The sequence below is a fragment of the Kogia breviceps genome, chromosome 3, assembly GCF_026419965.1.
Source record: "Kogia breviceps isolate mKogBre1 chromosome 3, mKogBre1 haplotype 1, whole genome shotgun sequence".
Taxonomy (NCBI): Eukaryota; Metazoa; Chordata; class Mammalia; order Artiodactyla; family Physeteridae; genus Kogia; species Kogia breviceps.
The window spans coordinates 12,342,495-12,370,143 of record NC_081312.1 but is presented as its reverse complement, the minus strand read 5'-3'; the positions used below and the strand labels follow the sequence as shown (position 1 = coordinate 12,370,143).

The 27,649-nt window shown below is 35.7% G+C and overlaps 1 protein-coding gene across 5 annotated transcripts in view; it reads right to left on the bottom strand.

Annotated features, from left to right (window-relative positions):
* TRIP11 (thyroid hormone receptor interactor 11) overlaps positions 1 to 27,649 on the bottom strand; it is a 67,996-nt gene that overhangs the window by 32,757 nt on the left and 7,590 nt on the right. For 2 of the 5 annotated variants that reach the window (XM_067027871.1, XM_067027872.1), the window contains exons 4-14: positions 24,682 to 24,792; positions 21,426 to 21,704; positions 19,290 to 19,358; positions 17,267 to 17,432; positions 15,065 to 15,430; positions 12,297 to 12,337; positions 11,641 to 11,727; positions 8,262 to 8,474; positions 4,284 to 7,307; positions 1,118 to 1,258; positions 330 to 523 (exon numbers count right to left, since the gene is read on the bottom strand). In XM_067027871.1, coding sequence (XP_066883972.1) covers positions 330 to 523; positions 1,118 to 1,258; positions 4,284 to 7,307; positions 8,262 to 8,474; positions 11,641 to 11,727; positions 12,297 to 12,337; positions 15,065 to 15,430; positions 17,267 to 17,432; positions 19,290 to 19,358; positions 21,426 to 21,704; positions 24,682 to 24,792 — 4,691 coding nt within the window. Of the gene's footprint in view, positions 1 to 329; positions 524 to 1,117; positions 1,259 to 4,283; positions 7,308 to 8,261; positions 8,475 to 11,640; positions 11,728 to 12,296; positions 12,338 to 15,064; positions 15,431 to 17,266; positions 17,433 to 19,289; positions 19,359 to 21,425; positions 21,705 to 24,681; positions 26,797 to 27,649 lie in introns of all 5 variants that reach the window. The other 3 variants (XM_059056662.2, XM_067027873.1, XM_067027874.1) reach the window with 2 other exon arrangements.

The window sequence follows — 27,649 nt, the reverse complement described above, 5'->3', positions numbered from 1 at the left end:
TAAGTCTAGCCTCCTAAAATGATGAGAAGCAATTATCTAGGGTAACAATTAAGATTTGGAGAAACCGATTCAGTTTGAATGCCAGATCTGGATAAGGGTTACAAACCCAAGTGTGAAACCTACATGTGCACTTTGTGTGCCTGACCTTGGGAAGGTTACTAAACCTCTTTACCCTTAGTTTCTTAGTCTGTAAAATGGAGATAATGAATTTTGTGAGAATAAAATATGGTAGCATATGAAAAATTCTGATTCTGACATTCAGGAAGTATTTAATTAACGTTAATACTAAAAAAAAAAAAAAAAAAAAAAAAAAGAAAAGAAAAAGTTACCTTGCATTTTCCATTGCATTAGAGGATGAAACTAGCTTTTCCTCCAATACTGTTACTTTCTTTCTTAGCTTAGCCTCTCTATCTTCTGCAGCCAAAACTTCACGGGTGTAAGAATCTTCTGATTCTAAAAGATGGTTACGCAATCTCTCTAGCTCCTGGTTTAAGCGTAATTCTTTGTCACGTAAATGTTGAACCTAGGTAGAGGACATTTCTTTTATTTTTCTTCCATAAAATGCTCCCCCTTTCCCCTCCTACAAGCCACTCTGTTATCAAATCTTTCCCCATTACTGAAGTGTATTAATTGTATACCAATTTCTCATACTACAAGATATATTTATGCTAAGAAAAAAGCCTCCTGAAATCATCCTGAATATTCATTTGGAAGGTTTACTTTGTAAGATCTCATTCCCTGTGGCTATAATGGAAAATGGAATTGTACAAAGTACTAGGCTTTGTGTGACAGGCCACTTTTTCAGTAAATCTCATTTTTTTCATACTTTGTGGGTAGGAAATTTTTCTTATATCCAAGATATGCCATCTTTTTCTTTTCTTGAGGTATAATTTAATTTCAGGTATAAAACATAATGATGAGATCATAGTTTTTGCTTGAAAACTGAAACAGAATGCACTCTGGGAGATCAAAATCCTACTAAAGTACATCAGAATAAGACTAAGAAAAAAATCACCTAAGAGAAATTCATTTTAATTAATAATCTTTATAGTTTTCTTATTTAAGAGTTATTAGACTTAAGTGTTTGAATCACTATTTCTTTAAAGTGAAAGTATACCTTATTCTGTATGGCAGTGTTTTCCAGTTGTTTCTGTTTCAGGGCCAACATGACTTGATCTCTCTCCTGCTGAAAGGTAACTGTCTTCTCTTGCATTGACTTAACTGCATTTAAAAGTTGATTTAACTCCCCAGTCTTGCCCTTTTGGAAAGAAATAACTTTAGCTTTAAAGAAAGACACATTTAAAAAAAGACATTTCTTCATTAAATAATTTAAAAATTCAGTTAACTATGTCAAGGTCATCCAAAACAAGGAAAGTCTGAGAAACCATCACAGTCTAAAGGAGCCTAAAGAGACATGACAACTAACTATAATGTATCCTGGATGGGACCATGGAACAAGAAAAGGACATCTGCTAAAAAATTAAGAAAATTCAAATAAACTATTAATGTATCTACAAAGGTTCATTAGTTGTTGCCAATGTACCATAGTAACATAAGATGTTAAAAATAAGGGAAACAGGGTGTGACGTATATGGGAACGCTGTACTATCTTTCCAACTTTTCTAATAATTTGAAACTATTCTTAAAGGAAAAGTTTATTTAAAATGCTTTAAAAAGAACTCAAAAGACACAATCTCTCCAAACTTACCCTACACAACAAAGCACACACAAACCTCCAAATCACCCAAAAGTAAGTGTGTGTGTGTGTGTGTGTGTGTGTGTGTGTGTCTATTCATCAGGCATATGCAACTGTTGTTAGGGAAAGTAACTGTGGAGTTGCTGGCACAGGAGAAAAAGGGAAGTCATTTCACATGCACAACCTATTTTAAAAGAACATTTTGGCAACAATTTAAGGAAAGCAACTCTGGAATGTTATCTTGCTAAGACTGTTAGGAAAATTTATTCCTGAATGCCTTCCATACAAGAACAATATATTAAAGATGGCAGGAAAAAAAAGAAAACCTTTCATTGCAGAAGTAGGACCATGAATTTAAGATGATAGCTAGAATTCTAAAAAGCACAAAAAAGTGTCAGACTGTTTACAGCCAATTCTTTTCTCTGTTTGAAAAGCGCATATTGTCTGAATCTATTTATAGATTGGAATCATTTTTACATTTTCATGTAAACTTTCCATTTCTTTAAGAATATGTAACACGTCCCCCAGGAAAAAATCACTGAAACCAAAACATAAAACCATCTGTTCCTTTTATCTCAATACCCCCTCCTGGAAAAGAAGGCCAATATTTTCCAAACAGTTTTTCAGTTAAACAGTTTTTTCATATTAGAGAAATGCTTGACAATTAAAGAGTTGAAGATCTCCTGTTAAGAACACTCCTGTCTCCCTAAAGAAAAATGTTGTTATATTCAAAATAAAGGTATTCTTCAATTATATAGAGTATTCCTCAAGTAATACAATACTTAAGTACAACTTAACTAACTTGGGAAAGTTTCCTGAAAGGTAGGTGAATCTTAATTAAATCTGCACACTTTGGATCTATAAATGTCAATGAAATAGAATTAGACTGTACAAGATACTAAAACTACAATAGGAAAAAACATATAAAAAGATACTTTATTGTCCTCCTCGCCTCCATTATACTCTTACAAGCCCTAAGATGCTACACCCAATTTTGGCTAGTGAGCAATAGAAAGCTTCTACCCTCTACCAGTCTTTTTCATACTGAATATAGATCAGTACCATAAGAAGCTAAGAAGCTATTCCTGAAAGGAGGAGCATAACTCAATACATCAGTGTAACTATTTAATCGGATGACAAAGAAGGGGAAAACGAGGCAAGACTTTTCTTATCAAGTGAAAACTACATCAAGCTTTCACAAACTTTAATCCGAGATTCTTAGAAGAGAATTTAATTGGCAAAAGAAGTTAAATCATTTTGTATCTTGTGCCCGGCAGCATGTAAACATTCAAGAAGCAATTGTTGAATATTCCATTGTTCTGCCTCATTTCTTTGCTAAATTTCCACCACTGAAAGTACAGAAATAAGAGTTAAAAAGGCACTACATCAAAAGAGTCCATAGCTTTGATCACAGCATGATGTATTGGGTCTTCAATACATTCTTATGAAAATCTAATATCAACTGAATGTAAACATTTAAATATATCAAAACTACTGACATGGGCTTCCCTGGTGGCACAGTGGTTGAGAGTCTGCTTGCCAATGCAGGGGACACGGGTTCGTGCCCTGGTCTGGGAAGATCCCACATGCCGCGGAGCGACTAGGCCCGTGAGCCACAACTACCGAGCCTGCGCGTCTGGAGCCTGTGCTCCGCAACAAGAGAGGCCACGACAGTGAGAGGCACATGCACTGCGATGAAGTTGCCGCAACTAGAGAAAGCCCTCGCACAGAAACGAAGACCCAACACAGCCAAAAATAAATTAATTAATTTTTTAAAAATTTAAAAAAAACAACACAAAAAACTACTGACAATTTTAACCAATACAACCTTCCTTTTCACGGGTGAATAAACAAACCAATAAAGTCAAAACAAACCCAAAGTCACACAATGACACAACTGGGATTAGAATATTTATTGAGTCTACTTATGTGAAAAGTACTATTCATAGCTAACGCTTTTCAAATACCAGGCTGTGAATGATTCATAAAAATCAATTTAATGTGTCATCCAGCACTTCCTTTTTTTAAGAGAGCATCACAGGTAGTAAGGGTAATTTCTGATTCCTGAAACGTTTGTTTCAGTTTTACACACACACACACACACACACACACACACACACACACACACATGCTTATTGTGTCACAATGTAAAATGTATTTCGTACTTCAGATCATTGTCAAAGATGTAGCATGTATTTCACAGAGCTTCCCTTTATATTTAAGAACCTCTAAAACCAGCAGTTACCGAAATATGCCTAAAATGTGATTAAACTGCAGTAACCTCAGAGTTCTTATATCACATTTCTATTTTCTAAAGAAAAACATTAACTGCTTCTAAACTTTTTCTACTTAGACTGTAAAAAAATTAATCTAGAACTAAAAATATTTGGAAATATCTAGTAATTTGGGGGAGAAACTTGCAGATGCCTCTGAGGAAAATTTATTTTGAATGAATCACAATACCTTGAAATAAATATTTCTAAATGAACAAATGCATCTTCCCCTTCAAAGAACATCAGTAAAGTAGCACACTAAAAAATCTCCTCCACCCCAAACTTCCCTCCACAACACGGCATCCAGAACATACCTGCTCTTTTTCTTTCAGTAGATGCTCAAAAGCCAGAGCCTTCTCCTTCAATGAATGGCATTCAAACTCTTTTTCTCGAAGCATCATAGAAAACTTCGTATTAGTCTCCTGTAATGCTTGATATTCTGTTTCCTTTCCCCTGGATGATTCTATTATTTTTTCATTTTCCCCTTTTAGTTTACAAATGTCCATTTCTAAGATTAATGTTCTCTCCTTCAGGTTTGTTACTGCCTGCCTCAAAAGTTCATTTTCATTCACCTTGTTAGTAAAATTTTCATTCAAAGAAAGTAACTGATCACTTTTGGCTTTGATTAAGAGGTCTTTTTCCTTAAGCGACTTTTGTAAGATATCTTGTTTCTCCTTGAGCTGCTTAATTTCTGAATCAGTTTGCTCCTGTTCTTTTCTTTCTAGCTCTGAGGAAGCAGCAATCCATTCAGACAATCTGTGATTATTTTCCTGGAGAGTTCTAATTGTTGCATCTTTTTCCTTCAGTGATTTTCTTAGCTCTTCTATTTCTTGTTTAGAAGACTCACTTAATACATCAGACTTAGTTGTTCTAAGAGACTCTGCTGACTGGGAACTAAGCGACGATCCAGAAGAGAGCTGAGGTGAAATAATATCAAGTTTTCCTAAAAGAAGATCTTTGGTATTGCAAAGCTGCCCTATGCTGTGCTGAACTTGTGCTAATTCCTGCCCAAAATTTTTGAGTTTGGTTTCATTCTGCTCATAACTGTGGATCAGGCCAGTATAGTTCACTTGCAATTTAGAGTTGTTGTCACTGTCAACCAGAACTTGTGCCTGAAGCTGATGAAGCTCCTCCTGGAGCTGGGCTGACTCGTGTTGCATATTTTGTACTGTAGTCATGACCTGCTGTTTCCACTCTTCCATTTTCTTTACTTGTTGTTTTAACTTATCGCGTTCCTGTAGAAGCTCCTCGAACTGATTACTATTAACACCTCCAACCTCATTTTCAGTGTTGGATGTTTGTAAAACTGTCAATAAGGTCTGACATTTCTGACTTAATGCATCTATTTCAATGTCTTTTTCTCGAATGATACGAGATAAATTCTGAACAGTTTCTCTAAACATATCTTGGCCACTACTTTCAAACCTCGTGGACAATTTTTTATTTTCATCTTGCAGCTTATTGAGAGCTGTTTCTTTTGCAGCAACTATATCCATCATCTTGTGATATTCTGTTTTTAGATGGCTATTCTCCCTAGTCTTCTCGCTCAAAACAGCTAGTACCTGTTCTCGTTCCATAGCATAGGCCTGCAGCTGTTGTTGAAGGTAAACAACATCCTGGGGGTACGAAGCTGTAGAAATTCGAGCATGAAGAGCTTGTATCTCCAAATCTTTCTGCTGGATAATCTGAGTTAGTTTACCAACCTCATCTCTGGAAAGCTGATCAATCTGTTTAGTTAGAGAGATATTCTTTTCATTTAGAAGTTTAATCTCCAATTCTCGTTCTTTTATTCCTTTCACTAATCTTTCGGTTTCAGCTTTAGATAAATCATGCTTTTCACTTCCATTTTCTATATTAAGACCCCGAACTTTTGTTTCTTGAAAAATAACAGAATTCTCTGTTTGAACGTCCTGTCTTTCTTCATGCAACTGGGTTTTGATTTGTTCAATTGTTTTTTGCAAATTCTTAATTTCCTCATCTTTCTCTAAAAAGAGCTGGGTGTGTGTGGCGTTCATTTGCTCATGCTGGTATCTAAACTCATCCATTTCCTTCTTCTGCTCCTGTAAAGACTGAAGCAGCTGTATTTTACTCTGGTTTTGATCTTCAATTACCTTTTGATGATGTTTTATTTCCTCTTTAAGATTATCCTTTAATATATTCAGCTGATTCACCTCAGATTCTAGCTCTGTAATACTATCAAGGGTTTTAGGCTCAGCCACAGGTGCAGCTCGACTCTGCTGTTCCCTGAGTCGTTCCAACTCTTCTTTCAGATGATTGTTTTCTTCTTTCATGGATCCAAGACTTCTGTCTTTCTCCTCTATGGTTTGCCTTAAAATTTCATTTTTTCTTAAGACCTGAGTATACTTATCTAATTCCTCCTGAAGCTCTGAACTTCTTTCTTTAAGTTTTTCAATAAAAATTTCGTTCTCATTTACAAGTTGGGTCAATTGCTTCTGCTCTTCTAAGCTAGATGACAAAATTTTCTTAGTTTCCTTATGATCAGTATCCATCTGCTTGATATTCTTTTTGAGTTCTGCTATTTCGAAGTCTTTCTCTTGATTGAGTTTAATTAAATGCTCATGGTCCAGCTGTAAAGCAGAGATACTCAAATTACACGCACTGGACAGTTCTTCCACGGTTTGCTCATACTTGTTTGCTTCTTCCAACAGCCTCTTTTGAGCCTGACACAATACTGCTTCTAACTGTTCCTTCTCGATTTTTAGAGCCTCCACAATAGCGTTTTTTTCCTGAGAAATCTGACTGTTACCAGCAACAGACTCTTCCAACTGATGTCTTACATTTTCACATGCTAAATTCAACTTTTCATTTTCCATTTTGAGATCAAAAGCAACTTTCCTTAAATTTTCGTTGAGCTGTTTTATTTCTGAAAGATTTTGCCTTAAGTTTCTCATTTCGGCTTCCCTTTCATTAAGTAAGTCATCCTTAAAATTACTGTTCGAGTCTCGATTAAGAGACTGCATTATTAACTCATCCCTTACTCTAGAAAGCTCCTCCTCCTTTTGTTTAACATGTTCCTGAAGTTCAGAGTTCTCCTTCTGGATGTTTAAATTTTTTGTGTGCAATTTATTGAGCTGATCTACTAAAGCTGCTACTTTATCCTCAAGCTTCTGCTTGGTTAAATGTAAATCACTTAGTACCAGTTCACTTTGAATTAACTTTTCTTCCTGCATGTCTAACTCTTTAGTAATGTTCATTTTATCATTTTCAAGTTGATGAACTCTCTTTTTTTCATCATTTAGATCTTTTTTCAGTTTACTGATGACGTTATCTCCCTCATTTTCTTGTTTTGATAGCTGATCTTTGATCAAAATCATGTGCTGAAAGAAAAATTAATTTGCATGGTAACTTTAAAACATTCTCTCATTTTAGTACCTAAAGGAAACTTGATAAAATGTCACACATAATACAAAAATAATCCTCAGACATTTCTAATCCTTCTAATTTTGTTGGGAACTTTTTAAAAATTCCCAACAAAATTATTTACTAATTATCTTACAGTAAATCTATTTAACTGTTTTAGGGATTAGAACTTAAAAGCAAAGAGGATAAATGATATATGTTATATCATATATATAAATGATAAGTGATATCTTCAACTCTTAAACACTGAAGCAGGGAGACAACAAGGTACAGCCCATGGGCCAAATCACACCTGCACCTGTTTTTGTAAGTAAATTCTTATTGGAACAGAGCCAGGCTCGTTCATTTACACATGACAACAGCAGAGCTGAGTAGCTGCAACTGCAACTACATGGCCTGCAAAGCCAAAGATATTCTCTATCTAACACAAAAAGTTTGCCAACCTCTACAACTTGAGCATCAATTAACTAAAATATTGATTAAATCACCGAAATTAAATCACGCCGGTTTTCCTTATTAATCCAGTGTTCGGTCTACTGAGTAGAACATGCTGCTGCACTGTCTTTAATATATCATAAAATAGGGCTTCCCTGGTGGTGCAGTGGTTGAGAATCTGCCTGCCAATGCAGGGGACACGGGTTCGAGCTCTGGTCTGGGAAGATCCCACATGCCGCGGAGCAACTAAGCTGGTGCACCACAACTACTGAGCCCGCGGACCACAACTACTGAAGCCTGTGCACCTAGAGCCCATGCTCTGCAACAAGAGAAGCCACCACAGTGAGAAGCCCACTCGCTGCAACTAGAGAAAGCCTGTGTGCAGCAATGAAGATACAACGCAGCCAAAAATAAAATAAATAAATTTTAAAATATACATATATCATAAAATATAATTTAATATAATATATTGTTACCTTTGTAGCCTCTTGGTTCTGTTTATCCAATTCTTCTAACTCAGCTCTTAGTATTTCCTTTTCAGTAATGCTCTGATTGAGTTCTTGTTCCTTTGCCTCCAAATTACGTCTTAAATCACATAATTCTGAATCCAAATCCATGTCCCTTACAGCTATACTTTTAATTACTTCATATTCATTGTTCAATTTTGAAAGTGATATTTGCAGTTCTTCCTTAAATGAAAAAAGGGGAAAAAAAACACATACTATCAATTGGAAGAAGAGATACCAAAAGATTAAAAATATACATATATAAGCAAAACTTGGGAATGTATTTTTAAATGCTCTGTGTTGGAAACATTATTGAATAATACCTCAGCAATAATACATAAAATTCAACAAGCCACAGCCTTCATTCATGTACAATTTTATCTGCAGCTTCAAGCAAAACATTTCTATAGTCCTAGACAAGATGCAACAACTGTAAGTTTGTCCTCTAGCTCCAACTTCTTTACACAAAAACTTCCCCGTTTGAGAGCCTTCCCACTCCCACTCCCACTGCTGCTTCCCTTCCGTCTCCTCCTTTCCCTCCACAACACACATACTTTTCAAAACGTCCAGAGCCTTCCAGCTCCCTTCACTTCCATCCCTAACGTCACCACCAACAGCCCCAGGCAAAAATGTAAACTATCGATATTCATTTGCTCTGAAGTTTGTCCTCTCTAATTAGAAAATAAAAGGCTTCTTTTCCCTCATAAAAGTAATTTCCCTTATAACTGGCTTCTGTCAGAACATGAAACCTTTTCTTGACCCAAGAAAGAACCCTCCTTTCCTTCCTTTTTACCTTCTAACCTAAGCACAGACTAGGTTCCCCTCTCTCAAACCTAACATTCCTAAAGATACACCTGTATGTGATTTTTTAAAAGCACATTCTATGCTCTGTTCTATTTGTATTTAATGCTTTTCCTCCAAAATCCCAGACATGGGACAGTTCTCTATGCTTCAACATTATTTCAACCTCTGAATATGATGTTTGTGATAAACCCTCTATCACTGTAAAGATATCATTCATTGACAGAGATTTTTAAAAGCAAACTTCTATGGAAACTATTTTAAAGTAAATAATAATCTCAAATTTTCATAAGTAGTCTAATATATACCTTACAAAAGAGACCAATGAAAACTATATTAGAACATCTGCCTTACAATTCTCATTCTCTTCCAATTCAAAAGTTTATTCTGAACCACAACTGCAAGATGGAAATATCATTCTCTTATGCCTTTCTAGAGTTATCTGTTCAATTAAGAGAACCACAGGGACTTCCCTGGTGACGCAGTGGTTAAGATTCCACGCTCCCAATGCAGGGGGCCCGGGTTCGATCCCACATGCATACTACAACTAAGAGTTCACATGTCACAACTAAGGAGCCCACCTGCCGTAACTAAGACCTGGCACAACCAAATAAATATTTTTTTTTAATTTAAAAAAAAAAAAAAGAGAGAGAACCACAAAAGGGACTTCTCTGGTGGTCCAGTGGTTAAGACTCTGCATTCCCTCTGCAGGGGGTACAAGTTTGATCCCTGCTCAGGGAACTAAGATCCCACATGCCGTGGAGTGTGGCCAAAAATAAACAAACAAATAAATAAATAAATAAAATTCTAAGAAGAGAACCACAAAATTTTTTGTCATGTGGATCTAAAGAATACACATGACCAGGACTTCCCTGGTGGCGCAGTGGTTAAGGATCCGCCTGCCATTACAGGGGACACGGGTTCGATCCCTGATCCGGGAAGATCCCACATGCCATGGAGCAACTAAGCCTGTGCACCACAACTACTGAGGCTGCGCTCTTGAGCCCGCAAGCCACAACTACTGAGCCCAAGAGTCACAACTACTGAAGCCTGAGCACCTACAGCCCGTGCTCTGCAACAAGAGAAGCCACCGCAATGAGAAGCCCGCACACGGCAACCAAGAGTAGCCCCCACTCGCCACAACTACAGAAAGCCCGTGCACAGCAACAAAGACCCAATGCAGGCAAATACATAAATAAATAAATAAATAAAATATTTTTAAAAAAGAATGCACATGACCTTGCAGGTATTTTTGGCATTCTTAACCAGTGAGCAGACCCATAGCAGACACAATTCAAGCAAGAGTTGCAATGGATTACCTAACATCAAAAGAAAGGAGAAACAGCTAATCGGGAATAGCTACAGAATCCAAAATTAACATGAGGAGGTTACAGGCCCTATCAGAATACATGCAGAGATTTGCAAACTACAAAATACACTTAGACCAGTTAGAGAAAGGAATAACTGAATGAGCAGAATGCAATGGAAGCAGAAAAGAACAGAGGAAACATACAGAATATAGTAATTAAAAAATAACTGGAAGACACTACTGGCATTTAGTGGGTAGAAAAAGTGGGGGCAAGGAACCCACAATGCAGAGGACACAACTAAGAATTCTCCCACCTGAATGCCAACAGTGCCCCTTTGAGAAACACTGCCTATATACTAATGGGCAAGGATACTGAAAATATAATATTAAGGTATGCATGAACACTATATCTAGTATGCTAATATCTGTATTTTTTAAAGATATTTATATATAAAAAATCATATACGCATAGATATAGTCTGGAAAGATACACAAGAAACTGGTAAGCAAAAACACCTCTGAGGAAGACACCAACTGAAGTGTGAAGGATACTGTATTTGTACTGTCTGAAGTTTTTCAGGATGTATTACTGAACATATACAGCAGGAAATATGTTACTTTTATAAAAATTAAGATTTTAAATTGAGTTGAGACACTGGCCTGTGATAATAATAAATAATACCAGCTTACAACTGTTCTATATTTAAGAAGCTGCCTTAACCAAGGACTTACCCCTTAAGTGGTACAAACATAAAAATACCTTTCCCCATTTCCAACAATGCATTACAGAATCTTATTCCATCCTTGCTACCAGTATACATATTTCTACCACTGAGAATGTCACTCTTTACCTCTCACCATTAAGAAATTCCTGTCCACCACACCAGACATATTCTGGGGCATATAAGTAGTGTATAGTTACTATAGTATGCCACTCCAGACTCCCGACCCACCTGTGTATGTTGTTGCTGGCAGGACCTCATCTGAAACCAAAACAGAGCCTTTACCTATCTTTTCTGCTCATATCTGTATGCCTACTGGCTTATCTTCAAACATAAACTCTGCCCAGCCTCTCATACTATGAACCTTGCCCACGTACTTCAACCTGGCCTGAACCAGCATCAATGAGATCAGCTTTAGCCTCAGGACTCTCAAGAACTAAATACTCCATTTTGATATAAACTGGCCCTTTCCTATGACCTACAATTTTAACTCTGCCCCCATATTTATTGCACCCACCTTTTCTTGATTCAGTAATGAATTCTCTTTTTCTAAAACTTGGACATGCATTTTAAGTTTCAGATTGTCTTCAGCAAGACTGTTATCCTATAAAAATGTTAAAACACTGTGTTTTCAAATAACAAGAAATTTAAAGTTTACAAAAAAGCAGGCAAGCTATACAATTGTGCATTTCTACTCCTCAGTGATATATAAAAATTATAAGCATAAAACACTGGACCATCTAAAATCAGTCATTTTATAGACATTCTTAAAGAGGATTTCTTTATTTGAAAAAATATGTAAATATATTTACAAAATAACTTGTAATCATTAAAAAAAAAAGAAACTCCTTGAATTCTTTAAGGGAAATCAAAATGCATTCCTCACTTTGGTGGAGGATCTGCTTCCACTGTCTACACATAGGTATCATTTGTCAAATTTATCTTCAAAGAAATATACCTGCATTTTTCAATTATGTACTTTTAAAATTATGTCAATTTATGATGCAAAAAGATTCTGTTACTAATCAGCAAACATAAAATTACTAAGATGAAAGTTCCTTGGATAAGTTCACAGGAATTGTAAAAAACACAAAATAAGTAATTATAAATAATCAAAATCCTTTTTCTTGGTAAACCGAAGACAAAAGCTTTCTCTCTTAAAAATTAGTTTACCTGGTTTAAATTACTCAGTCTCTTTATTTCATTTTCAGCATCTGTAAAAACAACAATGGATCTGACATTAAAATTCTTTAAAATAACTTAATAATTATCTCCTATACTAAATTCACAAATGAAATCCAATTAAAATGTTATTTATAAGCACAATTAGCAGGCCCTAACAGTGAAATGTATTTCTGCTATTTTTGTATTTCTATTTTGACTACACCAAAGAAGTCAAAATATAAATGTCAGTCAAAAACTATGTTAAAATCCAATTCTATGGACTAGTATAAGAAATAATTTATAACTGTATTCTGGATGAGTCATAAGTTATTGCCTGGATAAAAACATTAACAACTGCATTTCAAAACGAGTTGATTAGTCTGTGTAGCAGGAAACAGTATAAGGACTAATATTAGAAAAAAGAAAAAACAATGTATATTATACCACAATATGTTATACCACATATTGGTATATCAAAATATGTTATACCAAATAATAAAATAATCTCTCAATTTTCTAAAGTGACTTAGACATGATTACTAATAAAAAGACCATTCAATCTGGTATTAGAGATAGATCCACAAATAGAAGTAGTTCTGGAAGAAGAACACAAAGACAAAATACCATGATTTCAGCTGAAGTAATTCATTCAATGTTCATTCAAGAAATACTGAGCATTTACTATGATGTGAGTTGCTAAACAAGACAGAAAAATTTAGTTCATGCTTGCTCTCAAGAAGCTTACAATTTAGAGGGGAAGATAAAAAAGGAAACACATGAGAACAGTACAGTGTGATACGGGGAGCACAGGTGCTACCAGAGCAAAAGGGCCAAACAACTCATCCAGACTAGGAGGGCCAGGGGAGTGGGGTGAATGGGGTCAGGGAAGCAGCAGCGCTAGGTACCTCCTGCTGGATGCAACACCTCTATTGAATCTTAATATACTAAGAGTTAGTGGGGGAAAAAAACAGAGACACTCCACACAGAAAAAGCAACAAATGCAAAGGCAACAGAGCTTAGAGACAACATTGCTGGCTTTACTGAGCGACAGAGAAAGTTCAACACGGCTAAAGCTTAGAATGTTAGGAAAATGGGAAGAGTTGAAACGGCAGAGGTAGAGACCAGATCATGAAAGACACCGTATGTCCAACTAAGATGTTTAGACTGTATCCTGAAGTTCACAGGGAGCCACAAAGTACTAAAATCAGGGAAGTGACCTGCTTTACATTTCTGAAAAATCATTCTGGCTGCAGAAAGAAAACATATTGATTGAAGAAGGAATCATGGACACCAGAGAATAACAGATAACACTTTTATAATGCTTATTATGGGCTAGACACTGTTCTAGAGAGAACTTTGCAGCTAGTAACTCATAAAATCCTACTACAACAATCACGAATGAGACAGTATTATTATCCCAGCCATAGAGATGAAAAACCCAAAGTATAGGGATGTTAATTAACTGTCCAAGGTCAGTTAGTTAGTGATGGAGCTGGATTCCAACCTAGTCATGTTCTTAACCACGACGCTATTCTGCTCTAAGAGACTGCTATAGTTAAACAGGCAAAAAGAAATTATAATTGGCTGAAGTTATTCAGTGGCAGTGGAAATGGAGAAAAGGGGAAGGACTAGAGCAGCCGGTTTGTTTTTAAAGCAAATAAACTCATATGGATCACCCAATATATTAAGTAAATAAATTAATTTTGAGAAGAACAGAGCTACTCTGAAGTCAAATGACAAAGTCATCCAGAACCACACCACACAGCCTTCCTTTTGTCTTCATGGCAGTCCCAAGACTGAGGCACCTATGAGAAACCCTAGAGCTCCTCTGGGACACAATCCTGAAATAGCACTGAGCCAGAGAGACGTCAAGGAATTAGAACCTATAGGACTTGCAAGATGATATCTTCAAGTTTTCTGTTTTGGGAGAGTGGTAAATGCTACCAATCACCAAGGTAGGGAAAGGAAGAGGGTCACTCTACTTTGAGCCTAACTCTAAATTTACTCCAGGTCAGGAGCTCACGATAAAGAACTAAGTAAGGAACACAGAAGGGACAGGCAGGGGGTATCACAAGCACATAAGGGCTAGAAACCTCTAGAGCAGGAATGAGTTCATAAAGTGAGAGTTCATACTGTGAGAAGAGGACAGAGAGAAAAATAAAATGCATCTTTTCAATAGAAGAGCTCCCATTATGTTTTCCTGGCATAAATAAATACTGGTGTCTGGCCTATTTCATTCAATATTTATTTTTTGTAACCTAGAACACTGGTACGGTAACTAAGTATCATCTTGAGCATAGTAAGTGGTGGAAGACCTATGGCTCTTATTATTCTTAGGTCTGCTTAGATACAGATCATTTTGAAAGGTAATATAGACTTTTGAAGAAGATAGGCTGCATTCTCTAACTGGAGGGTCTGGGCCCTAATGAGTTACAGGAAGTATTTGGTAACCTCTGCCCAACAAATGTTTACATAAACATTTCTCAGAAATCTACATAGCCTCCTAAGTCAAGGAGTTCCATGTAAACACTTAAAGGATGAAGAAGGGAGGCTGAAAGAAACCTAGCCAATTCTTAACCCTTTTTAGTAGAAATATCCTATTTGTGATCTATTAATTATGGCACTGAATCCAAAGCAAGCAATTCTATTCAAATTCCACATAGTCATTTCCATTGATACTTCATTTCCATAGTGTTCAATTATTCAAGTGTTTGACTCTGAAAACAACTAGTATGAAATGAAACACCAATCAGAAATAAGTTCCAAACATTTTATACCAGACAGTGCTTGCTGCAATCTGAACACCTCTTCTTCTACTGAAGAACTGTAGGGAAGAATTCTTTCCTTTTCTGTCACAATATCACTTTGCTTCGCAGCATAAGGCTGCAATTTACTACATTCCAGTTTCAAGCTTTCACATTCTTCAAGTAATTGTCTGTTTTCCACACTTAGTCGTTCTTGTTCCTTCTTCAAAACACTTCTGTCATTTTCTGCAGAAGATAATTTTTTATTTATGCCTTTTATTTTATCCTCAAGTTCTTCAATTTTTTTTGTGGACTCTACTTTTTCAGCTTGTAGAACTTGAATAGTTTTCTGCATCTCATGGATTTTAGAGTGATCAGTTAATGCAATTCCTGAGCCACCTGGAACATAAACATAAAATCAGGGACACATCAAATGTCAAGTACCAAGAGACAAATAGCCTGCGATATACAACTAAAGATTTAACAGACTTCAGAACTTGGAAGGCTTAAAAAGAAAAGCTAAAATAACAGTGAGACAATATTACTCATTAGAATGTCCAAACTCCGGACACTAACACCACCAAATGCTGGTAAGGAGGTGGAGCAACAGGAACTCTCAGTCACTGCTGGTGGGAATGCAAAATGATACAGCCAGTTTGGAAGAGTTTAATGATTTCTTTCAAAACTAACAAATATGATACTCTTATCATATGATCCAGCAATCATACTGCTTAATATTTACCCAAAGGGGCAGGAAACTTAAATCCACACAAAAACCTGAACAAGAATGTTTATAGCAGCTTTATTCATAATTGCCAAAACTTGGAAACAACTGAGATGTCCTTCAGTAGGTGAACGGATAAAAAAACTGTGGCACATCCAAACAATGGAATATTATTCAGCGCTTAAAAAGAAATGAGCTATCTAGCCATGAAAAAACATGGAGGAAGTGTACACCTGAAACTTATATAATATTGTACATCAGCTACACCTCAACAGGGACTTCCCTGGTGGTCCAGTGGATAAGACTCTGTGCTCCTAATGCAGGGAGCCTGGGTTTGATCCCTGGTTGGGGAACTAGATCTCAGAGGCATGCTGCAACTAAGAAGCCCACATGCTGCAACTAAGGCATCCACATGCTGCAACAAAGATCCCGTGTGTGCAACTAAGCCAAAATAAAGAAATATTTTAAAAAAACCTATACCTCAATAGAAAATAAATTTAAAAAAACACGGAGGAAATTTGAATGCATATTACTAAGTGAAAGAAGTCCATCTGAAAAGGCTACATACTGTATGGTTCCAACTATATGACAATTTTGGAAACGGACAAACAATGAAGATAATAAAAAGATCAGTGGTTTTAAGGGTGGGATGGGGGTGAATAGGCAGAGCACAGAGGGTTTTTTAGGGAAGTGAAAATACTCTGTATGATACTATGATAATATACATGTGTCCAAATGCATAGAATGTGTAACACTAAAAGTAAACTCTGAGATAAATATGGACTCTGGGTGACTATGATGTGCCTTGGTAAAAAATGTACTATTCTGATGAGTGACACAGATAGTGGGGGAGGCTATGCATGTGGGGGAATGGGGTATAAGGGAGATCTCTGTACCTCCTCAATTTTGTTATACATTTAAAACTGCTCTAAAAAAATTAAGTCTTCCCTGGTGGCACAGTGGTTGAGAATCCGCCTGCCGATGCGGGGGACGCGGGTTCGTGCCTCGGTCCGGGAGGACCCCACGTGTCGCGGAGCGGCTGGGCCCGTGAGCCATGGCCGCTGAGCCTGCGCGTCCGGAGCCTGTGCTCCGCAATGGGAGAGGCCGCAACAGTGAGAGGCCTGCGTACCACCAAAAAAAAAAAAAAAAAAATTAAGTCTTTTTAAAAAAAAAGTTCAGTTACCGTAATACACAAAGCATTTTCAAATAAATAGTTAAGGAAAGATATTATTTGAATCAAATACTAAAAAGCCTTTGTATCTGAGTTTGAAATAAAGTAAAAACACACCAAACAATGCAAAGAAATCTCTGTATTATAACTATTTACCACAAAGGTAAAAGGGCTTTTCCATTTTTGCAGAATCTTGACAATAGTGGTGCTGCTGTAAATTTCTGGCAGATGAGCAGAACCAGTCATTTACTCATTCCTTAGAACTTTGACCAAGTTTACATCAGCTAAGTCTATCATTTAATTATGTCATTTAATACACTAAACTAATCAAATTAATAACCTTCTTGTAACAGATTTTCCAGTTCTTCAATCTGTTCTTCATAGTCACTTAATTCTTCTCGATGCCGACGAGTTATTTCTGTCAATTTCTGTTGATGTGCATTCTGCAATACTGACATTTCATGTTGATGGTTGTCAATATCCTGACTTCGGTTCTGTTTAAGTTCCTTAAAAAATAAAAACAAAGTTAACCACATTTAAAATAAATGAATTTAACTAAACTATTTCATTGTTGTCCAAAAGTCCGTATTATTAACACTAATTCTCTGAACATGCTCAGGCTGAAAAAATTTAAATACAGGCCCCAAATCTGGACAATTCTAAAAGACCCCACCCTTTCATTTCTTGGTCCTTAAAAGCAGTTTTTCTACTTTTAATGAGGGAACACCAGCAAGAAACAATTGAAACAAAATGCAAGGAAAAATATCTTTTTCTCTTTAGTATCTGTGACCATGAACTTCTCCTGCTAATGACATATTCCACCAATATCAGTGTCCACCTTCTGGCCAATCTGTTCCTGTTATCCTACTATACCTATCTTTTTGCTCAGTCTTTCCTTCTCTCAGTCTTGACAGGACCCCTAAATTGTCAACCAAGGTGTCTCGCTACCCAAGTTGAGACCACTATCTCTCTCCTAGGAACCTGGATACTCAGCTGCGTCTTTCAAAGAGGGAAATTGGTTAGACCAGAAGCATTATAATAGCTGCACCCTGGAGAGCCTATCCACTGTGTCCCACTACCTAGATCTTTGATGCTGGTCTAATTTCTACCCTTCCTGCGGCCAAAATGCTCAATTTTTTCTTCAATCCTGTGGACAGAGTACTTGGCTCCTTCTAATAAATCCTCTTATGCTTTACTTAGCCAGAGATGGTTTTTGTTGCTTGTAGCCAAGAATCCTAATCAATAAATTAGCTTCTATTTCCTGAGAAGACAAGTAAAGTTATTCTTTAGTCCTACGCACTTACTTATGTGCCAGTACTTGACAAAGAAGTTTACATTTAAACCTCAAAAACAATCCTACAAGAGAGGTATTATGATATCTACTTCACTGATGATAAACAGAAGCTTGTAACTCGCCCAAAGCAGCACAGCTGGTAACTAGTACAGCCAGGATTCAAAGCCAGGTCTGAATGAGGAACTCATCCACACTGGTATTGTAATAACAATAAAACCAAAACCTAAAAATATTCTATACATGACAATAATTTACATACTAAAAACAATTCACTGCTGTGCTAAGTATATGTAACTGAGACGTCTCTTGAAGGAAATAATTGACACAAACTAGCAAAATTCCACCCTGAAGGGAAAATAATTGTTTACAATAAATAATATTAACATTGTATTTTGTCAGTATCCTTTAACCCTAACCCTTGAAATTTCAGTGACTCTAGAATTGTTTTAATAAAGACTGTTTCATGAGATACAATAGAAGATAGAAACTTATGAAATATAAACTACCTAATAAATAAATATTCAAAACCAAATGATTTTGGAAAGAGAGATATTATTATATACTTAAGGTGCCATAAAGGAGAAGATATAAAAACAGCAAAAAAAAGTGAATATCATAATCTATAAAATACTTTTATAACTGAGCCTTTTATTAATTTAGGCTTACACTTAAAAAAATTTATTTATTTAATTTATTTATTTTTGGCTGTGTTGGGTCTTTGTTGCTGCACGTGGGCTTTCTCTAGTTGTGGCGAGTGGGGGCTACTGTTTGTTGAGGTGCGCGGGCTTCTCATTGCAGTGGCTTCTCTTGTTGCAGAGCATGGGCTCTAGGCGCATGGGCTTCAGTAGTTGTGGCTCGAGGGCTCTAGAGCCCAGGCTCAGTAGTTGTGGCACACAGGCTTAGTTGCTCTGTGGCATGTGGGATCTTCCCGGACCAGGGCCCGAACCTGTGTCCCTGCATTGGCAGGCAGATTCCTAACCACTGCGCCACCAGGGAAGCCCCTAGGCTTATACTTTTAATAAGCAAATTTTAGATGTGTAACAGCCATTATTCCAAAAATCCACCTTACCTTAATGATATTTTGTAGTTTGCAGATTTCACTTTGATCAGAGCTATCTGATCTTTGTGCTTTAGAAGTCTAGATCAGAAAAACACAATTAGAAAACAATTGTACTGATTTTCTTATAAAAGAGAAAGTCAGAAACTAACTTTATTAGAAGATACGTTTTTAAAAAAAGGGACATTTGCACAGGGAATAAAGCCAATATTTTATAATAACTTTAAACAGAGTGTAATCTATAAAAATACTGAATCACTGTGTTGTACACCTGAAACTATTATAAATCAACTATACTTCAATTAAAAAAAATTTTAAAACAAATGTAAGAAAAAATGGGGAGCATTTACTTCCCAGACAAATTCTTATTAAAGAGTGCCAAGCACCTTTTAAAGAACCTAGTCCAATAGTGAGTAATACACAATAAATACAAGATACCATTCAAGAGTTTGTTAACTAGGGAAGACAATACTTTTACAAAATAAGAAGGAAAACACCACAGAATATTTTTCTTGGCTCAACAAAATGTAAATCTGATGATAATCAAGCAGCTTCCTAAAAGGTTAATTTCTAAAATGGAAAGTTACCCAACATTAATGATAAGATTAATACTAACATTGCTAATAATGCTAATATTAACATATTGGCTTTTGCATGATTTTCTTCTCATTCAAAGCTGTATGTTGCTCATTTATCTTTATTAACATTTACTATAGCATGTTAAGGAACCAAAAGCTGCTCTCTGGATGAAAGAAGGAATATAGTACATTGGAAAGAACATAGGATTTGAAGTCGAAAGATGTGTGTTTGAAGCACAGCTTAATCACTGTGACAGTGGATGTATTACTTAAACTTTTACTTTGCTTATCTGCAAAACAGAGGTAATAAATACCTCTCATAGTTATTAAAGATAATATATTAGATTAGTATATATGGAAACATCTTGTAAAGTATGATACAAATATTAATTTTCATCATGCTTTACTAGAAAGTTAAGTCCCCTGCAAGGTGCCAATTATACCTTTTTCACTGTAACATCCCAGTACAGGTCTGTCATATAGTAGGCACTTGAGATATGCTAAAGGAAATATATCAAATCTTTTCCACATGAAATCTTACCTAGGTAATGTTTCTTAAAATGTGTTCCTCAGACCATCAGAATCACCTGGGCACTTATTTGTTTGACTATATTTTTCAACATCCTAAAATAGGCTACAAAATACTAATCTCTACTCTCTGAAGCTAGGACAGGGGACCGACAATACCACCAAGTTCCTCAGGTTATTCTTACACATACAAAGTTTAAGAACTACCATCCTTCAGAGATAAGATGGACAAACAGATCATCCTCTCTAAGGTTTATTTTGGGTACTGGGAATGTCTAGCAACTTGGGAAGCAAGGACATCATTTTAATTGGGAGGATTTCTCCTTTACACAACAAAATTACACTCACAAAAAGATAGAAAATAACCTCTTTACTTATGTACTTTATTTTTCTCCACACTGATGGAATAAAGTCTATATGAACAATGTTCCAGTTTATTTCAGGTCTCGTGTGTATTGGCAACCTCAGTAATACATAAAATCTGATAAAGAAGACAAAAAAGGGATCCTTGGGAGAAAGTTTACAGCCCAAAATAGGAAGGACTTAATTTCTATTCTAATGTGTGAGAAACAACACATAATAGTTTGTTTTACAATATCAATTATCAGATTTTTCATTTTACATATAATTAATGCAAAGAAGAACCTCAGACAACATCTAAGCAAGTAGTTTCAAATCTGGTGCCTTGGTTCCACCAGAGAAGTCTCAGGGACTCCAGGGGAAGAGGTGCTGGTTCAACCACAGCAACTCCATTTTTGTCTCCTTTAAGTGCTGGACTTGTAGCTTTTAATTTTATTTTAATGCATGGTTCTCTTGCTTTAAATTTTTTGGAAATTTCTTCCAAATATTGTACAGAAGGGGAAACTGAGGCTGAGAGAGAAAGATGACCTGACTAAAACCACTTAAAAAGTCACTGGCTGAATCAGAATACAGGCTTCTAATTTCCTAGTCCAGGGTTCTTTCTGATACCAAAACTTCTACACATAGCATTGTTACTTTTACTCACTCATAGTTTTCAAAAACTCGTGAAAACTGTACCTACCTGAGCAATATGTCTCCAATGGCCAACTTCAGACTCAAGTCTTGAAACTTCATTTGACAATCTGTTTATTTCTCGTTGTGATGAAATGATGTCACCAAAATCCATGTCATCATCGTGGAAAGCTGAAGCATGATGACTTAAACCATAACTGAATGAAGGAGATGCAGCGGTTGCTGGTACACCACCAGCTCCTGAAATCACTGACTGAGCAGCTGACTGCAGCTTCAGCAACTGATCCTGCAGTGCAATCTGTCTTGCTTTAAGATGGCTGATTTCCACCTATATTTACAATCCATATTTTAGAGAAAGTACTTCAAAATAACCATAATGACCCCTTTATACATTCATAATGTTAAAAGTTATAATAGTTTAAGATTACCCAACGACAGTACTCTATCAACTGATTCCAAGTTGTCTATAACACCCCAACATAACATTTTTATTTCAAAACCATGATTACCATAGAGTATAATGTTCCAATTAATATGAACAACAGAATTCCACTCACACATTAACTAAAGCAATAAAATGTTCAGTTAAACATCAGTTTACCATCTTCTACATACCAGGTAGTATAGTATATGCAATTTCTTAGGGTTCTGTTTGTGATTATCAAGCCTCAAGAGATGAGAAAATAAAAGCTGCAACAGTCTATGCACTGGTAAGCTTCCTTAGAACACCTGTTGGAAGAGTCTTTTGTAACTGATTATGTATGGCTAGATTTAGGCTTAAAATGCACCATGAATCAGGTAACTTTGTACTGGTCTACACAACAAAGCTGGAAGGAAGCTCTGATTTATTAATCCGATCTTCACAGTAAGCCTGTGATTAATAGCCCATTAGTCTTAGAAGGAAATCATGCACTGAAAGAGACCTTGGCTTTAGCCTTGGCAAAGAAAGGCCAGTGAAAATCTGATTCTACTCAAGGAGACAACAGTATAAAAACCGTGAAACCCCAAGTGGAGTTTTGACTGAAGGTTTGCAATACCAAGTCAATGTCTAAAAGAAGTTATAAAAATAGGACTTACCATAATGCCACATCCATTCCAAGTAAGAGATTACTCAAAACATAAAAGCAAGCTAGAGAAAACTGAAATAAGCTTTCTGTAAAATACTCAAGCTAGTCCAAAAGACAACCTGCCACAACAGAGGAAAATTTGATACTGAGGAGACAGTCAGCAAGTAACAGTATTTCTAATGTCAAGCAATTAGACAAACAAAAACCAAATACAATTATGTTAAATGTCATAGTAAACAGACATTTTTTCGTATCAGAGCCCCTTCTCTAATGGAGATTTATAATAATGTACAAATCTTATTTTCCCATAAATGATATGAGGCAAATTGCATCTTTGGGCAATATGAACATCACAACGAGGGCAACAAATAGATTCAGAAAATAGCAGATCTAAAGTATATATTATCTTTCATTCTAGTAAAAAGTACTGAAATCAACAATTCTTTTCAAATGTAGCTATAATGCAAAGAAAGTTCTCATTATACAACAGACATTTATATCAAGTTGTAGAGTTAAAAAGTACAAACTCTACTAACAAAGACATATTCCTAAACTTGAATTCTTAATTTGCCCTCTAATATCCATAGTTAAGTAGAAAATAAAATGACAGATTACTCCACAGCAGTTTTTTCAACTAGGATGTAAGCATCAGAATCAGCTATGGGGTTTTTGAAAAATACCAATACCAGAGCCCCTTCCCAGTACACTAAATCAGAATCTCCTAGAGGACCTAACAATGTGTATTTTTTATGACTCAGCTGTAAATCCCTGGGTGATTCAGCCACTGCTCTGTTGGAGTATCTGTAAATCAGTGCTTCTCAAAGTGTGGTCTGTGGACCAATGCCATGAACGTTTGCTACCAGTCCACGACAAGATAAGTAAAGAAACTGAAAGAGTAAGGCTTAAAGACTTTTAAAGCAAGTTGACAGAGGCGTCCCAGGTGGTGCAGTGGTTAAGAATCCACCTGCCAAGGCAGGAGACACAGGCTCGAGCCCTGTGAGCCACAACTACTGAAGCCCGTGCACCTAGAGCCTGTACTCCCAACAAGAGAAGCCACCGCAATGAGAAGCTTGTGCACCTCAACAAAGAGTAGCCCCCGCTCGCTGCAACCAGAGAAAAGCCCGCGCACAGCAACAAAGACCCAATGCAGCCAAAAATAAAGTAAACAAATAAATAAATTTTCAAAACAATAAAGCAAGTTGACAGAGTAATTTTACATCTTTTGACTCTTTACCAAAAAAAGTGGGCTTTTAACTTTAATTTGAACTTGTAACTTTGCTTTTTTACATTCATTTTCTTTTTGTACTAATTCATTTTTATTGTATTTATGAAATCAATTCCAAACAGACTGGAAATTTAAGTTCTTCTTTAAATGTTTATATTTATCTTCAATGTGGTTTACTTTTATTTTTCATCTTAGTATGTCACTAAAAGAACTTGAAATCAATGCATCTAAATTTTAAAAACCCAAATATAAAGTGATGGTAGAAATGAACATTTAATCAACAAACTGAAAAACACCCAGTGATCTGGATAATTAAACAAGAAATTCTGTGGCTCAATTCCACAGAATCATTTACTGAATTCCACTTACGTACTAAACACTAAAGAGAATTCAATGACAGAATGAAACATTAGGGACATAGTCTATTATTTTAAGGATTTGTAGTAACATTGGTTAAATTATATATTATCAAAACTGCAAAGGAAAGATAAGCTACCTCCAAAATAACCATTTCTATCAAACTAAAGGGGGAAAAAATTATAGAACAGTATAAGTCAACTATAAAATACTTAATATTCTGTTTTCCATGGAAAATCAAGTAAACACTAATAAGCATATGTTAACACTTGTAGTTAAAATCATTTTTTAAAAAAGAAATGTTATTAACAATCACAATGATTTAAAACAAATTTAGATAAATAGATGAGAAATAAGTTTCATAAACTCAGAAACAATTAGCAACAAATGCCTGAAGATATTATACACAAAGACTTTTATTCTTTTGGAAAGTAGAAATTAAACTCCACAAAGGTTAGTTTATGTAATATAAATGTAAAAGCTTAGAGAGTTCTTGTTAAATTAGTGATATCATACTGATTTGGAAATTACTAACTTCAACACCCTTTTGATATTTTCATGGATCTAAACAGAGCTTGATTTATATTATAACTCTTAGAAACCATCCTAAATACATTACAGTGAAATAAACATGAAGTAACTGTAATAACCTTTACCTCTTTCTGTTGCAGTTGATTTCGATAACTCATAGACTGCTGCTTTATTTGAAGCTCTGATGCTTCATGCTTCTCTTCCAGATCAGTACAAAGTTTTTTGAGTCTCTCATTCTAGAAGCAAAGATAAAAGTGTTTTCAACAAAAAGACTAAAAATAAAACATGTTAGTAACACTTATGTGCAGGGAATTATGAAAAACATATTGCTTCATGCACAAAAAAGACGTACTATAGTAGGTCTCAGAATTCTGACCTTTAAACCACAATTTCAATTAAAGTTACAAGTGCAATAAGCATGTTTATAGAGATTATGCATAATTCTGAAGCAAAGTTTTTTAAAAATCTCGCTCAGTTTGATTTTCTGCTAAGAAAAACTCACTGATCAGTGTTTCCCCCATCTTTGTACACCCCCAGTGTCTAGCATACAGTAGGCAATAAATGTCTGGTAAATGAATGACCTAGATTACATGTTTAAGTTTTTGTTTTCTCCCTGAACAGTAGAAGTTTTTTAAAGAAACCTTTTTAAAAAAAGACTTGTGGCTTAAGTATACGTAGGAGGCCAAAACCTGACATTACTTGTCTGACTGAACCCTAGGCTCCTGAGTGAGGCACCTCTAAAAAATCCATTTTAAGAACCACTACTAGTGAGGTGGATGGACCTGGAGTCTGTCATACAGAGTGAAGTAAGTCAGAAGGAGAAAAACAAATACCATATGTTAACACATACATATGGAATCTAAGAAAAAAAAATGTCATGAAGAGACTAGGGGTAGGACGGGAATCAAACACAGACCTACCAGAGCATGGACTTGAGGATATGGGGAGGGGGGAGGGTAAGCTGTGACGAAGTGAGAGAGTGGCAGGGACATATATACACTACCAAATGTAAACTAGATAGCTAGTGGGAAGCAGCCGCATGGCACAGGGAGATCAGCTCGGTGGTTTGTGACCACCTAGAGGGGTGGGATAGGGAGGGTGGGAGGGAGGGAGACTCAAGAGGGAAGAGATATGGGAACACATGTACATGTATAACTGATTCACTTTGTTGTAAAGCAGAAACTAACACACCATTGTAAAGCAATTATACTCCAATAAAGATGTTAAAAAAAAACAAAAACAAAAAAAACCACTACTAGAACTCAGTTTGGAAAACTACAGTTTGAAGTACAAAAAATACTCTAAATATAATTCAATGAATCTAGACATCACAGTCTTTTGTTTTAAGATGTTGGAAAATATGAAAAAAATTACTTAAATTTTATGTACCTAAGTATTAAATTATGTTAACCTAATATCATCCTTTGACACTTGAATGAATAAGGTATAACGGAGCAAGAGAAATGGACACTAAAACTTTCTGCAAAAAGGAATTTACAAATTATTATAGATAATAATGTACTAAGAATTCTACTAATGTATCTGCAAGCAGAGTTTAACAATGATAACTGAGAATAAGGAGATTCATGGTGGGAAAGAAAGCTCCTGCTACAAGGTGAAGACTTTTTCACTTTGAGGATGTCATCTGTTTTCTTCTTAGATTCTAGGAATTTCTTACATCAACAGATGTGAAAATTATGATCCAGGGAGATTAAATGAATTCCCAGAGAAAATCAATGGTGTAAAATAAAGGAAAAATTATCACACACACAAACCCTAGTTTGGGAGTCTATCTCCAGAAATCTAACAGACCTTGGTTATCTTGCAGAAATATGAATAAGAAACAGGACCAATGGTCACACAACTAATTACCTTCCAATCTACTGGCTGCTTTTGCATGATTTTCTGTGAGCTGTTCACATGAAAATACCATACATAACTGAAGAAAGAGAATATACTAAAGTCAAAACCTAGTCATAAAGTCCACTCTAGGCTTTTTTCACATACAAATACCTAAGGCTATTTGTTTAACTCTGATGAATCACTAGAACTGGAAAACTTTCAATTTGGCCAATAACTAATTGGTTGTCTTTCCTCATCACCGTAGCCATAAATGAGTCAGAAAGGTTGATAAAGCATACGAAGGACAGATTCTCTTCATGTGGCTGACCCAAAACATGCCAGGAGTAGTCCGTGGTCAAATTTTCTATTATATGAAATATGAAGCAGAGGGGGCTGGTCTGAAAGGAAAAAAGAATAAACACACACAAAGAACAGAGAGGAATAAAAATGAGAGAGATGCCATTCCTGATGGCATCCAGTTCCGGTTGAAGCCCTTTCCTAAAGACTGGCTAAAATTTATGCCCTTGGAATCCATGAGATAATCATATCCCTAAATTATTCCATTGTGCTTAACCCTTGTTATATCATCAAGGTCTACTGGAACCAATTTTAGTTTGTGAGTTTCTTTTTTGAGTAGTATTAAGGATTGATATTTAAAACACTGATTCTTTCTTAGTAGTCTTCCAACAAACAAAGAGAAAATACACTTAAAAAAAAAAAGATTAAAACTCATTCTATTTTGCAATTACCGTAAGGGTACATTGGGCCCTTTTACAATATAAATCTAAGAATAATCATGAGGTCACAATGATCTTGTTTTTTCTGTATCTTGAAACATTTTGCTAGTTTATCATCCTAAGAATTAATCATTAATCATCAACTATTTACAACTATGTTTTAAAAAGACTTAAGAAAACAGAAGAACTGATGGAATCACCTAGAAGAATGATGCAACAGTGAAATAACCAGTTTTCTGACTGCATTACCCAAAGTACTGCATCATCTTTTAAAAAGGAAAACACCAATCTGGAGACACCATCTTTGCAGTGATTTTTTTGTTTGTTTGTTTTGGGGGGAGTTTTATTTTTTTCACTTTCATTGAACACAATTGAAAATTCAGAATTTTCACTTTTCAACAGAGAAGAAAACTGACAGAGAAAATATTCCACAATTAGAAAACTGAGAAGATAAATGCAAAGAGACAGAAAACAGCACTTTAGAGTCTAATGGTTATGGTGAAAATGAATGTAG